General features: G+C 54.5%; 1 protein-coding gene across 6 annotated transcripts; it reads right to left on the bottom strand.

Annotated features, from left to right (window-relative positions):
* Positions 1-3,104: 3,104 nt before the first annotated feature.
* Positions 3,105-13,620, bottom strand: MZF1 (myeloid zinc finger 1). Of its 6 annotated transcripts, XM_040465207.1 has the most exons (7): positions 13,109-13,215; positions 12,577-12,759; positions 11,368-11,804; positions 10,740-10,923; positions 9,961-10,031; positions 9,720-9,840; positions 3,105-5,607 (listed from the first exon to the last, which is right to left on the bottom strand). In XM_040465207.1, the coding sequence occupies exons 1-7, from the start codon at positions 13,143-13,145 to the stop codon at positions 4,175-4,177; spliced, it is 2,466 nt and encodes an 821-aa protein (XP_040321141.1). In that variant the 5' UTR covers positions 13,146-13,215; the 3' UTR covers positions 3,105-4,174. The 6 variants fall into 6 exon arrangements, with proteins under 6 accessions (XP_040321141.1, XP_040321145.1, XP_040321144.1 ...); XM_040465211.1 differs by lacking the exons at positions 12,577-12,759; positions 13,109-13,215 and adding an exon at positions 13,515-13,620; XM_040465210.1 differs by lacking the exons at positions 12,577-12,759; positions 13,109-13,215 and adding an exon at positions 13,449-13,554.
* Between the last annotated feature and the right edge of the window lie 471 nt (positions 13,621-14,091).

The following is a 14,091-nucleotide window of genomic DNA, read 5'->3' as shown; positions in this document are numbered from 1 at the left end:
AGAGCCACGGCAAGGCCATAGGCGTTGCCCAAGGAGTGCGGGGTTTAGTACCCTCGATGTCCCACCGCAAACGCAACCCGCTCGCGGAGATCCTGGCTGAGGTAAACTAGCAAATAAAACGTGTATTGCGCTAGAGAGTGGTAAGCACTTTGGAGGTTCACATAGGTGGACACTTAGATGGGAATGTGGGGCAGGGGTGTTCTCAGAGCGGGTCCCGAGTTCCAGTGGGGACGCTTTACGATCTTCAGCTCTCGGTATGGTCAGCCTCCACTCCAATCACAGCTCAGCGTTTCTCTGAGGGCTGGAGAAAGCGGCGCGGGGCGGTTCTGCGACTTCCGGTTGTCACCACGGAAACCGTCAGGCGGGTGAGCTGCGCGGCGAGGGTTGGATCGGGTTTGGGGCAGGGCAGATGGGTGCATCCGGAGCTCTGCAGCTTGGTCTTTTTGCGACCGAGTGCGGCTCCCGCTGTACGTCCCCTTGCGTCTCTAAGGCGACCTACCGTCATCGCCTGGGGCTTTGTGGAAGAGGTCTTGGCGGTCCAGTTGGGCCGGCGCTGGGGTTGGATAGGGGTGTTTACGGGTTCCTCTCAGCCGTCGACCCCGGAGCCAGGCCTGCAGTGCTGACTTAAGAGGAGTCGCCCTGACGCCATCTCATCCCCAGCGCCTCCTCAGACCCGACCTGGCGTCCACTTCAGCCATCCTCACCTCAGGGAGTCGCCTCCACCTCTTCGGATCTTGGGCTGGCGTCCATCTTGGCCCCAGCCTCCTTAGAGGCCCTGCTCTGTGGGTTCTCTGGTACCATTGACGTCCTCGGGCTCCATGGACTGATCCCAGTCGCGTCTTTGCAACTGCTTCCTCTTAGGCCCTTCCATTCTCAATGTCACCCTCCCAGACACCCCTTTCATTCCTCTGGTTGTGCCCTTATGCCAGCCTCACAGTCTCAGCATCCTTTCCTAATTCCTTTGTGCGTTGCGTGCTGGAGAGGTGCCAGGGTGAGGAAAGGGACTCAGGAGCATCAAACAGTTCAAATTGGGGGCTGACATTGCAACCATACCAGCGTTCTCAGGCTTCAGACATGGCTGGTCTCAGGACTCACATGGCCCCTCCAGACTCACTCTTCCTCTATCCCTTTCTCTCTGTTCTTCTCAGCCATTCTGCTCTCCCGATTTATTGTACAGGCTATCTCCAGCCGAAGGTTGATGACCACTCTTTTTGCAGCCAGTCTCAGGGGTGTTGCCTATTGGTCACACTAAACCATGTGTCCATCCTCAGGCCAGTTTCTGAGGCCCATCAGCTGAAGGCCCATCTGAGGATGGGGTATGGTTCCCTGGAGAGGTGGCGCTGCACTAGCCAAAGCTAGACTCGTGTGGTCTGTGACCTTATGGCTTCCTAACCATCCAGTGGGGAACACTGAGCCATGAAACAAAATGCTGGGTAAAGGGGGTCATGGGATCTGGACCAGGAAGGAGGGGATGGCTGTGCTGAGGCTGGGGGTTGGGTTGGAAGTGGTGCAGCTGTGTTTCCCTTGTTATTCTCATGGCCACACAGTGACAGAGGGGCACAGGTGGTTTGGCTGGTGAGGGTGCCTGTATCCTCTGGGCCTGGCATTTGGAGGGATTGGGCAGCACATGGCAGGTGAAGAGTGAGAGTGGAAGTGCACTTGGGGTATTAGCACAGCTTCTGGGGGCTGTAACTGGGAAGATAGGATTGGTTTTAGAAAGGAAGTGCAGGAGCGGGCAAGGAAGGGAGGCTGAGTATTGTGGGACTCCAGGCTGGTGGTTGGGATCAGAGGAGTGGTTCTCTCCAATGGAGAGAATTGGACAGGTTTAGGAGGCTTGGGGTTGGGAATAAGAATAAATGGATGCATGCAGCATAGGGAGACTGTGCTTGGGAGTAAACAGTATAGGCTCAGGTACAGATGATCCAGGGACAGGCTGGTTGGGCACTGTTGTAGTTTCCCCAGATGCCAGTGCCTTAGGAGTTCCCCTCCTGGCTTCCCCCTGTGGCTCTGGCTGAGTGAGGCCAAGTGGTCATCCTGTCTAAGCCCTCAGCTCTGCTGACAGTATGGCAGCCGTTGGGTTCACAATCCGCAGCCTGGCTTGCAGAGGTGTCCCCAGCCAACTGTAGAAATAGCCTTTTGTGGGACGGGGGGTGTTGGGGCTCTCACATCACTTTTCATGTTTGTTTCTTAGAGGACTGGTTCAGCAGGTTGGGTCCATGGACTTCTCATGACTTTGGGCATGGGGCCTTGGCCTGATGTCTGCATGCTTTTCGTGTGTGTTGTAATTTTTCTTGTGTGGAATTTCAAGTTGTTAAATAGTCATGTGTGCAGATTTCTCATCATGTTCTTCTTAAACCAAGATGATCAAAACATGAGAGTAGCCTTTCTTCTCTTTGTTTCTGATTATAAAATTCACACAGGCTTTGAAAAAAATCCATGTCACAGGATTTACGAAGTTGTGGCAGTACCCCTCACCCTCAGAGCACTAGGTATCTCAGTGTTTGTGTGCCTTCCTTAATCTGACTCCCAGCCTCCGCCTAGGGACCAGTGACTGCCCTCCTCCCCTCTGATTCATATATCCCAGATTAGAGTCCTTAGAGTTCCATTTATAGTTGGAGAGGACAATGAGTGTTGGCATAGGGCCCAGGGGACTCCCCCCACCCCCAACTGTGTCACATGGGAGTGTCCCTACATGGGGACCTGTTGACTCTGCCAGATGTAGATTCCACAGTGGCCCTAGTCGTGGTTGGGGCTAGGCCAGGGGGAGATGGGGAGAGGGGCAGAGTAGGAGAGGGAAGGGAGCAGGAAACACACCTTCTCTGGGATGGCTATTGGAAGCCTGTGGCCCAGGTGGCTTGTCTTCTTTCCCTGATTTCAGGATTCCAGTCTTGTAGCAGCAGAGGAAAGTCCAGGTGTATTTCTGGAAGAAACTTGGACACGAGCCTCAAGAAGTTGTTCCTGGGGGTGCCTGCATGGCTCATTGGGTTAGGTGTCCGACTCTTGAGTTTGGCTCAGGTCATCTCCTGGTTCATGAGTTTGAAACCCTCAGAACGAGAGCAAGATGACGCCTGCCCAGAGTGGGGTTTAAGTCCCAAGCCAGATCGTGATGCATGAATATTCTTTATTTGGCACTGCTTTTCATTCTGTTTTTGGTGCCCAGTATACCCACCGTTTGGGGGGCAGGGGTGCTAGGTCAAGGGCCTACAATCAGACAGAGGGGGCAGATAACTAGGGCAAGAGGAAAAGTAGAGGGTTCCAGAGATGCCAGCCCACAATCTGCAGGACATTGAACCCGTAATGGCAGCAACTGTATTTTCATGTAAGCTGCTGCTGGCTGTGTTTCCTATGGCTTGCCACTGAACACATTCCTCATAGAGACCATCCAGTGTGGGGGAGCCTTTGGGGGTTGTGCACCTGGCCAGAGTTGGTGGAGACTGTGGCCCATGGAATGTGAATGATTACTAGAGGGCTGGGGAACTGGCCTGGGGCCAGTTGACTTCAATTTCCAGACTGGCTGGGGTTCTATCCTAAAGGGAACCTAACCTGAGCACCTGCTGGTAGTTAACATGCGTGAAAGAATCTAGATTTCTAGATAAAACCTTCCAGCTTTTATGCCTAAGAAATGGCTTCCTTGGTTTAAAGTTTTACAAACATATCCCTAGCTCTGGCCTGCTGGACACCAGTTTGCTACTTCTGTTGCACCTGATGATCTTGGCTGGCTGGGGAAAACTGGGCCAGTCCTCACTTGGTAGTTGACCTGACCCAAGGTTGTTCAGGTTGAAGGCATCACAGACAAATAGTACAGTAGGCATGGTACAAGGCAGCACCCACAAGATGCTGTTAGGAGTCACCCCTGCAGGGGGCCATGGCTCTCACAGAGACTGCGTGGTTGCAGAAGTAGTAGATGGGTGGGGTGGATGGAGGGACCCGCCCAACTACGGGGAGGCATTGAGTGGGTGGATACCAGACCCAGGTTCTGTCTATTGTTTATTGAGCACCTACTGGGGATCCAGGTCCTGGGTGGACCTGCCTGTACCTAACCTTGATCACAGCCCTCACAACAACCCTGTGAGGTAAGTGTTCTGCGTGGGCGTGCGTGCACACGCACACACTCCTTCCCCCCAACAAAAGGCCAAAAGAGAGGGACGTAGAGGAAGGGTACCGTGAGCGCTGGTTACTCGGCACTGTGGATGCGCTGGTGCTGGATAAGCTTAGTGCTCTGGTGGAAGCGGCGGCCACAGTCCTGGCAGGCAAAGGGCTTCTCACGCCGGTGGGTACGCAGGTGCTGTGTGAGCGTGGGCCTCTGGCGGAATGCCTTGCCGCACTCCGGGCACACGTAGGGCCGCTCGCCTGTGTGGATGCGCCGGTGTTGTGTGAGATTGGCGTGCTGCCGGAAGCTCTGGCCGCAATCAGGACAGGCAAAGGGCCGCTCACCCGTGTGGATACGCTGGTGCTCGGTGAGCCGGGAAACCTGCGTGAAGCCCAGGCCGCACTCACTACAGTGGTAGGGTTTCTCCCCGGTGTGCGTCCGCTGGTGGCGCGTGAGCTTCAGACGCTGGCTGAAGCGTTGGCCACACTCGGGGCAGGCAAAGGGTTTCTCGCCTGTGTGCACGCGCAGGTGCTGTGTGAGCGTGGGCCGCTGGCGGAACGCCTTGCCACACTCGGCGCAGGCGAAAGGCCGCTCGCCGGTGTGGATACGACGGTGTTGTGTAAGGTTGGAACGTTGTCGGAAGCTCTGGCCGCACTCGGCGCAGGCGAAGGGCCGCTCACCACTGTGTACTCGCCGGTGCTGCAGCAGCACTGAGCGGCGACCGAAGCGCTCACCACACTCCACGCAGCCAAAGGATTTGTCACCTGTGTGCACTGCCTGGTGTTCTAGTAGCACAGCGCGCCGCGCGAAGCTCTCGCGGCACTCGCTGCAGGGGAAAGGCCCTGGGGGCTCAGGCGCACCGGGAGGTGCAGCGGGTGCAGCGCCAGGGCCGGGGGGGTCGCCGTGGATGCGCTGGTGCTGCAACAGGTTGGAGCGCTGTCGGAAGCTCTGGCCGCACTCAGCACAGTGGAAAGGCTGCTCGCCTGTGTGCACACGCCGGTGCTCTTCCAGGCGGGTGCTGCGCACGAAGCCCTGGCCGCAGTCGCTGCACACAAATGGCCGCTCCTCAGTGTGTGTGAGTTGATGGCGCAGAAGGTGCGAACTTCGGCTGAAGCTCCGGCCACACTCGTTGCACACGAATGGCCGCTCTCCCGTGTGTATTTTCTGGTGCCTCAGTAGGTTACTGCGTTGGCTGAACACCTTCCCGCACACGTCACAGTGGCCACCTCTTCCTGCCCCGGGGTCTGTGCTGGGCCGACCCCGGCCCCGGCCCCTGGGAGCACGCCAGCGGGCTGTGCCTAGCATAGGGCTCATAAGCTGGCAGGAACCCTCATTCGTGGGGTTCTGCTCACCTCCTGGGCCACTGGGGAGCAGGAGCGCACGTGAGAAGCCACTTTCATGGGAGGGTGACCGGAGTTGGTCCGTGAAGCCAACCATGCGGAGGTCCCAGGGGATATGGAGGCGGGGGCTCACAGTGCCTGGGCCAGCAGAGACACTTTCCATCTGGAGTGCAAACCCTGCATTGCACAAGGGGATCCAGTCATGCCTGCCAAGAGAACTGTTCCCGACCCACTCCGGCCGGTGGGAAAGAGTGTGAACTAGAGGTGCCTGAAACTAGCCAGTGAGGCAGACAGAGGTAACAAGGGCAGGGGCACGGACTCTATCTGTGTTTCCCAAAGGAGGTGACAAGGGCACAGAACCTTGCATGAGGAGGAGGATTCAGAAGTTGGGGACAAGCTTTCTAGGCCTGGCTTAAGTTTGCAAAAATTGCCTTTCTGGAAGGGCTCTAGGGCAAAAATGGGTCAGGTGGCCCTTGCACTAGGTGGTGATGGTTTCCACAAATACACAGCAGTGGGTGGGTCTGAGGGAGGTTGGAAGTGGAGCCAACAGGAAGGTAACTTGGAGGGGAGTGGGCCAGGCTGCACGACTTTGGTCTGATGTGCCTTGCCTGAGATGTGCATGGGACATCTGAGGGGCAGAGACTACATGCAGCTGTGGAGTTCAGGAGTTGGGGCTCAGTCTGCAGGGAAGTGTGACCATGGCAGCTGTGGCATATGCATGGCACACAGAGCCCTGGCCCTGTGTGTGATCAAATAAGAGTGGGTGTCTATGGAAAGAAGTAGCAGGTCCTAGCCACGCTGTGAGCACTCTAGCATTAGATGCTGTGTGAGGAAGGAGGTGTAGGCAAATGCAACTGAGAAGCAGGGACTAGAAAAAGAGGAAGGCTGCAAGGAGACTAAGAGAATGGCAAGGACTTCAGTGGGTGACAGAAAGTCCAGTAAGTTGTCAAAGAAAAGTCATAAATTACACTGTGTCAAAGGAAATCGTTCATGCACAGCATTGATAACCTTAGAGCCAAAAAATGAATGACAGATTCTCCAGAAGCAAAAGGGTAATTAAGCTTCTAAGTAAAGAGCTCCAATTAATCAACAAAACCAATGACCTGACAAAACACGGGCAAAGGAGGTGAACAGGAAAGGAAATGTAACTAATACTAAATCCCATAATATATGCTCAATTCACTCCTGAGAAGAACACTGAATATTAGAGTTGCAGTCATCTCTCATTCTCACACCCTCCCTGGAGGGACCCAAGTGTTTGCATGCCTTGCTAGTAAGCGAAATGGGAAGCCAGTGTGGCAAAATACATTAAAATAGCAAATTTCTCACACTCTGATCAGCAATTTCACCTTTATGCACTTCAACAGTTGTGTTCCCCACTGTTCAAAATGACCTATATATGAGATTTTTCAGTTCACCACTGGAAATCCACACAAAGGAATGTAAGTAGGAGCTGCGATGGATAAACAAGTGTGTCCACAGTGAGCCACAGGGGGGCTTCATGCAGCTGTCCAGAGAGGAGGGCACCTGCTGCTGTGTGCTGAAGTGGGAAGATGCAGGAAAAATGTCAGGTGTGAAACATGGTGATTAGGCATTCACATGTATTTTAAAGAGAAACAAGTATGTATCTGAATCTATGTTTGCTCTTTTATGCACAAAATCTTTTTGGAAGAACACACAAGATGGTAGTGCTGGCTGTTGAGGGACAAGAACTGTATAACACAGGCAGGGGAGGGGCATTCCAGTGTACACTCCCTTGTGCCTTTTGAATTTTCTAACATGGGAATATATTAGCTATTTAAAATACTACGATGAAGGGGCACCTGGGTGGCTCAGTCGGTTGAGCGTCCGACTTCGGCTCAGGTCATGATCTCGCGGTCCGTGAGTTCGAGCCCCGCGTCAGGCTCTGTGCTGACCGCTCAGAGCCTGGAGCCTGTTTCAGATTCTGTGTCTCCCTCTCTCTGACCCTCCCCTGTTCATGCTCTGTCTCTCTCTGTCTCAAAAATAAATAAACGTTAAAAAAAAAAAAAATACTACGATGAAAACACTGGCTGCACAGGAGCAGCCAGGAGTCCTGAATGGAGACCAAGGTAGCTGAAGGAATCAGTTATTTGAAGATGCGAACTGTGGTTGTCTACAGAGAGAGTGTGGATACAAAGAAAGAACCCGCCAAAGTGTCTGAGGTGGTGGTGCCAGTGTGGATGGAGAAAGCTGAAAGACTATGGGGTTCTGAACTGAGAGAGAAGCACGTCCAAGTTAGAGGTGGTGGTCAAACAAAGTACGAGGCCCAGCCTGGCCAGCCAGTTTAAGACTAAAACAGCAGATTAGGGATGTGCCAGATCCTACTCTCTCAGCTCCAACATGCAGAAATGACAACAGAACCTGAGAAAATATTTAAAAATGTTTTGGACAGCTCCAAAGGAAACAAAGGACAGTTGGTGGGGCTTAGGAATCCAGAGCCTGCACAGTGAGCTCTGAAGCCCCTGTGACTTTAGTCCCCAGGTCTAAAGCCAGGCTCTGTCACGAAGCTGGGGGTTGAGGACATGGGCTGGGTTAGCTCAGTCCACCCACATACCTGACCAGGAAAAAGGTGCTTGCTTTTGGCTGGGCTCCAGAAGTATCTTCACTGAATGTCCTGGGGCCCAGATGATACTTCCACTTCAAGGTTATGAGTCTTCTCACCTAGCATGATGCTTAGGGCGGGGACAAATGAGAAGCTCCTACAGCTATGAAGGGCAGACTGTCAACAGTACAACCAGCTGGAGAATTCACACTTGAAGAAACTAAACTAGCTAAACAGCCTGGAAAGGACACTAAAGTATGTCTAAATCCTCAAAGGAGGAATCACCATCCATGAAACAAGGACATTATGGAAAAAAGATGAATTAGGATCCTTATTGACAAAAAACATAGCAAATGGAGACTTACAAGTAATAAAGGTATCAATTTTAACTTTGTTCTATCCTGAAATAACAGTAAAAACCGCAACAACATTTTTTGTTTTTTAACGCATAAGATCCACAAAGGTGAGAGGAAAGGAAACAAACAAACCCCGTAACATTTTCTATTTCAGAAAGCTAAGGGGCAAATAGTAACTGTGTAGCAGATTGGAGAAAGTGCATATTAAACTAGTAGTAAAGAAAGTGGAAAAACAAACAACAACAACAAAACCAACCCCAAAAAACCCAAACCCTGTTTGACCCCAAAGAAGGCTTGAAAAGTTCAGGAGCTGGAGGTAGCAGGTAGCTCTGGCCATGGAGGTGAAGAGGCAGGGCCACCAAGCAGGATGGGGAGGCTGTTCAGCAGCAGCTGGGTTGGACTGCTGCAAGGAACAGACCTGGGATGTCTGCACAGAATTCTGAGCAAATGGCACTGCTGTAGCTCTGATTCCTGGATCTCTTCCCCCCTCCTGGCAAAAGGCTGGGTTGAGGGTAGGAGACCATACTGAGGAAGCAATATAACCAAGAACCAGGTAACAGGCATACCAGAAACAAGGGAACAAAACAATAGAAAAAAAAAAGGAGAGAAACTATTCGAGGTAGTTTCTCACAATTGAGTGATATGGATTTCAAGTTGAAAGGGCTCACCAATGATGATGAAAAAGCTTTGAATCTAAATAAAAAGAATTCCTCAAGCAGGCAAACTAGCCTAATATAGAATGTTAGACCAGTGCGTTTTAGAGATGTAGCACGTCAAAACTTTTTATCTCCCATACCATAGTTCGCAGAAAGGTCCCCCAGAACAAGGGAGTAAACCAAGAAAAAGAAGGGGTCCAGGAAACAAGAAAGAAGACGCAGGGAGACTGGATGATGGCAGACCAAGAGTGGTAAAGCTGAGGTGGACAGCAGAAGGCCTTTAGTCTCCTGCTCTGTCCTGCCTGATCGTCAACCCGTGTCAAGGTCCCTCCTGCCCAATGTCTACTAACCTACTATCCTTGCCAGATCCAGACCCTCCCTCCCCGACTATCCAGAGAGTGGGATGCAAACCCAGAATCCATCCAGGATGCGAGGGCTGGGAAAGGACGGGGGTGTGGGGAATACAGGCCCTGCTCTAAGGAGGTTTTACTGTGGTGGGGAGCAGTAGCTGGAAGGAACATGAAGTTGGCTGCGGGCTTGACTTATGAGGACAGGAGATGCTGAAAGTTACATGCTGCAAGGGATGGTCCACGGAATGGAGAAGCTTGGAGATGCTGGAATGAGAGGGCCACCTGAGCAGAGCCAGGAGTGGGATGGGTTGATGTGGCGCTACCATGCAGAGGTCCTTGCCCCACCATGTCCCATCTCACTCACCTGGAGGAAAGATGCCCCCAGCTTCCTCCTGCCACAGGGCCCCAGGATGCTCCCTCCATGAAGGCCCCTCAAGCCCAGTCTCGCTGTGGGGAGAGGCCTGGTCCAGCACTATCTCACAATCCTGAAACCACAGTGGTCACTGTTCGTCTGTGCCCAGCTAGGTCCAGGGAGGGACCTATCTGACCCCCACCCACTGAGGCTCCCCAGACAGGGTGGGGAGCATGGTCTGTATGGGGCTCACCTGGGCCTCTTTAGGCAGGAGAGTGGAAGTGGCTTCCTGGGGATTGGCTAGAGGCCCAGAATCCAGAAGCTCTGTAGAGGAAGGTTGGGGTCAGGTGGCCCAAGGGTGTCCCCACCCCACTGCCCTCCTCAGTGGTATGCCAAATGCTGGAATCCAAGTTTGGAGCTGGACATGGCTGGGCATCTCTAAGGGCTCAGCCTGGGGGTGGAGTAAAGCAAAGCCCCCTTGAAGACCACAGGAGAAGTTACAGCAGGATGAGACAAGCTCAGGTCTGTGCTCTGTACCCCTGCATGAGTCCTGGGTAGGATGGCCAGTGAGGGTGGAGAGAAGCACTGCACTAGGGTCCACACAGGAATGATGGATGGTGTGGGAAGCCAACTTTGGCATCTGCCTGGAAGGAGTAAAATGGGGAGGGGTATGCCTTCCAGCACCCTGGGGTCCTCCCTCAGTCACACCAACCCATATTCAAGCCTGCTGTCTGCTCTCCAGAGAATTGCTATTATCTCCTAATGGATCCCCTTGGGGAGTGAATCCCACGTGCCTCACACACAGAACCCCAATAGCTTACTACTCCATGCTAGGAGAGAGCAGAGAAACATAGTTGTAACAGTCAGACTTGGTGTGTGAGGAGTAGTGATGGCCACTAGCTAGGCAGGTTGTGGGGGCTACTAGGGCATATGAACAGTTCCATCCAGCAGGGGACCTTTAGGCTGTTGAGGCCAGGCCCCTCTGGTCCACCCAATCAGGCCTTGGGCCATGCATACCTTGCGTGCCCTCACCTGGGTCCTCTGTAACCATGGGCTCCTCTTTCACCTGAAGGCCCAGCGGTGACTCGTGTGTGGCTTCAGATGGTGTCCCGGGTCCACGTTCTGGAGTCCGTGGCTTGGTTTGATGGAGGGGCTGGAAGTTGGAGGGTTCCATCTTCTCTGATAGCACCTCCTGACCCTGTACTTGGACTGTGACCTGGGGAGGTGCCCCCAAACATCAAGGGCCCAGGCAGAGAGTTGGGTTTTGCACAAGCAGGGGGGTTTATGGGCAACCACCCCATCACAGGACCCCAGGGGTCCTGACCTACTCTGTTCTCCAAGGACCCACTTCCCTCCAGGACTGAGCCAGGAGTGAAGGGACCATCTGCAGTTGCTCTCCTGCTGCAGGCACCCAGGAATGCCCAGTGGTCTCCCTCTCTCCCCACCGTGCATCCCTTCCCATGTCCATGACTCCAGGTGATGTAGGGATAGACCAATGAGGCTGGCCCTGGAAACGCGTCTATGCTCATACAAGGTCTGCTGCAAGTGACCACTTCTAAACCACAAGGAATAGGTGTCTGGCTAAGCATGGCACTCCCCAGGGTGGGGCAGAGCTGGATACTGTTCCAGCCTGGACCCTGGCTCAGGGCCACAGACTCACCCATCTTCGGGGCCCTCCTGGCTCCTGGCGAAGCCCTTCAACCAGGGCGGCTGCTTCTTCAGGGCTGCCTGGTCGCTGTCCCTCCACGCGGGCCTGGATCTCAGGGGGCAGTGCACCCAGGAACTGCTCTAGGACCAGGAGCTCCAGCATCTGCTCTTTGGAGTGAACCTCTGGCTGCAGCCACTGGCGGCATAGCTCCCGGAGCTGGGCCAGGGCCTCTTGGGGACCCACTGCCTCTTCATAGTGGAAGTGTCGAAAACGCTGGCGTGCAGTCTCTGGGCCCGGATCCCACAGGGCAGCGTCACCCTCCTCATCTGAGTCCTCCAGCTTCACCATGACAGGTCTCTCATCTTCCAAGGATGTGTGACCTGGGGAGCCTAGTGCTGCAGGCCTCATTGGAAAGACTGGGCTGGGGGCTCCAAGGACAGTGTCTTCCCCTGGGGGAGGAATAGGATGAGGCTGCTGGGAGGAGGACAAACAGCAAATGCTTACTAAGCACCTACTGTATGCTGTGGTGTTCCATATTCAGACCTGCACCGAGTGGAAGGCAGATAAGAAAACGGGCACAGAGAGATGGTCACAAGCCAGGCACCTGAGTCTCTGGTCTCTAGCTGGGACCTAGTCTCTGGTATTCCCTGCTCCAAACACAAGGTGCTTCTTAGGAATAGAAGGCATCCCCTTTCCTCTAAATCCTGTCCTTCTATGTGCACCACCTCATCCTTGCCCTGTGGCTGTCAGGTAAATGACATTTACAACATCCACTACCCTCCCCCCCCCGCCCCCATTCAGCCTCCAACACCAGTCCATCACTGCACCACCCACACTCCCATCTAGTCTCTCAGACCATTCCCTTCTCAACTTGTTTCTACAGAGCAGCCTCCCTCCACCTCTACCCGGGGGGGGCCGGGCCCCGCCGCCCCGGGGCAAAGTCAACTGTGTGGCCAAGCCTCCAGGTAGCATCCCCCCCCACCCCAATTCAGCCCCATTCTGAACCAGCCGAACTTATTATCACACCACGTAATGCCCCATCATCTCTTCAGTTTCCTGATTTAGGCAGGGTTAGGAGGTGATGGGGGAGCTCCAGGGGGCCCACAAAGGCCCCAAGACCACTGGACCGGGTGCCTGCAAGCAAGGCTGGAGATTCTAATCTGGCCTATTTGCTACATAACCTTGGCAAGTTTCTGTGAACCTCAGTTTCCCCAACCTTACCGATCCCCTGTAAGTGGGGGCGCTCCCCCCTCCCTGCCATTGCTGCTCCTTTTGCAGCTGGTGTTAATGTGCAGGCTTTGTGAAGAAATCTGAGTTTATTACGTGAGTAAGAATCGATTTCCAGGGTCGCCTGATCCCGTGAGTCAAATTCCGTTCCTGAAGGTTCCAGGTCAACCCGAAACCCTGGGAAAAGGTTGGACCATTTTTAAGCCGGCCAGCCCCTGCGAAGGTTTCTGCACTACATTTACCAGAAATCTTGGAGGGCAACTTCCACTTGGGAGAGCGCCCTCTTCCCACTCCCAGGGTTGGTCTAGTGCCGCCAGGGCAACCGGGAAGGGGGGGCGGGGCTCCGAGAGCTTGTCGCTGTGGCATTTCAGTGATAGATGAGCGTCGCCGACAGCACCGGGCTCACCGAGAGGGAGTGCTTAGATCCCTGTTCCGCACTCCCGCAGGGTAGCCGCAATCCAAGAGTTCCCGGTCGCCGCCCGGGTCCCCGCCCAAGCCTTCCTCTTTGAGAGGTCCCCGCCCTCACCTCCACGCTCAGCGGGCCGCTCCGCGCTCCTAAGCATGCGCAATCTCCGGCTTCCCCCTCCCCGGACGGACTAGGTCTCCCAGAATGCTCCGCGCATTCAGCCCGAGTGCCACCTGGCTCTTCCCCCACCCTCGCCTCGTTTTCCACCCTCCTCCCCTGTTCCCCGGTGTAGCATTCGTAACGATCAGATCACACGCCCGGCCGCCTCTTCCACGCTCCCCGCCTCAGATCCAGGCGTCCATGCCCCGTCGACGTGCGTAAGCTTCTCTGGGGGCTTCGAACAGCAGCACCGCCTTCCCAACCGCGCATGCCCCCCACCACGTTTTCCTCAATTCTTTACGGGTGTTCCTGGGATTAGCAGGGTTCTGCACCAATCACCGTCCTCGCTAGGGCGCCGGCAACCTACGTCTCCATGGCAACCTTCTGCCTCGAAAGGGGCACCTCCTTCATCGCCCGCCCGGACGGCAGATTCGGAGAGGCTTGGCCGCGTGCTTTCTGGGAAGTGTAGTTGGCTGAGACCTCCGTGCGCGTATGCGCAGCCAGACGACGTCCCATTGTGTACTTGGCGGGCCCGGGCGTTTCCATGGTAACCGGATGGGCTGACTAGTAGGTCTCCAGCTCAACCCAGGGATGGGGGACGTGGGGTAAGGGCTTGGGGAGCGGGCCGGAGCAGAGAAACCGAGCGAGACAGTAAGGAAAGACAGACGCGAAGACTTCCGGGCAGGGAGAGACCCAAAGCCTATGAGGGCCCACTCGGGGGCAGAGAGATTCAAGGAGAGACCGTGAAAGTAATTGAACAGATACAGAGACCGAGACACCGGTAGGAAAGAAAGTCAACGGGGAGGTATTTCTCCTTTCAGAGACCTAGAGAATGTGGTAAGAAGCCAGAGGATCAGAGAGTCAGGGCCAGGTAGACAGGAGTGTCAGTAAAGTCAGCAAGAGGGAGGGAGATCAAGAAGGGGTGGATATGAAAGGTGAGACAA

The sequence above is a fragment of the Herpailurus yagouaroundi genome, unplaced genomic scaffold (genome assembly GCF_014898765.1).
Source record: "Herpailurus yagouaroundi ecotype Mexico unplaced genomic scaffold, PumYag 557, whole genome shotgun sequence".
Taxonomy (NCBI): Eukaryota; Metazoa; Chordata; class Mammalia; order Carnivora; family Felidae; genus Herpailurus; species Herpailurus yagouaroundi.
This window is presented reverse-complemented; position numbering and strand designations above follow the sequence as displayed.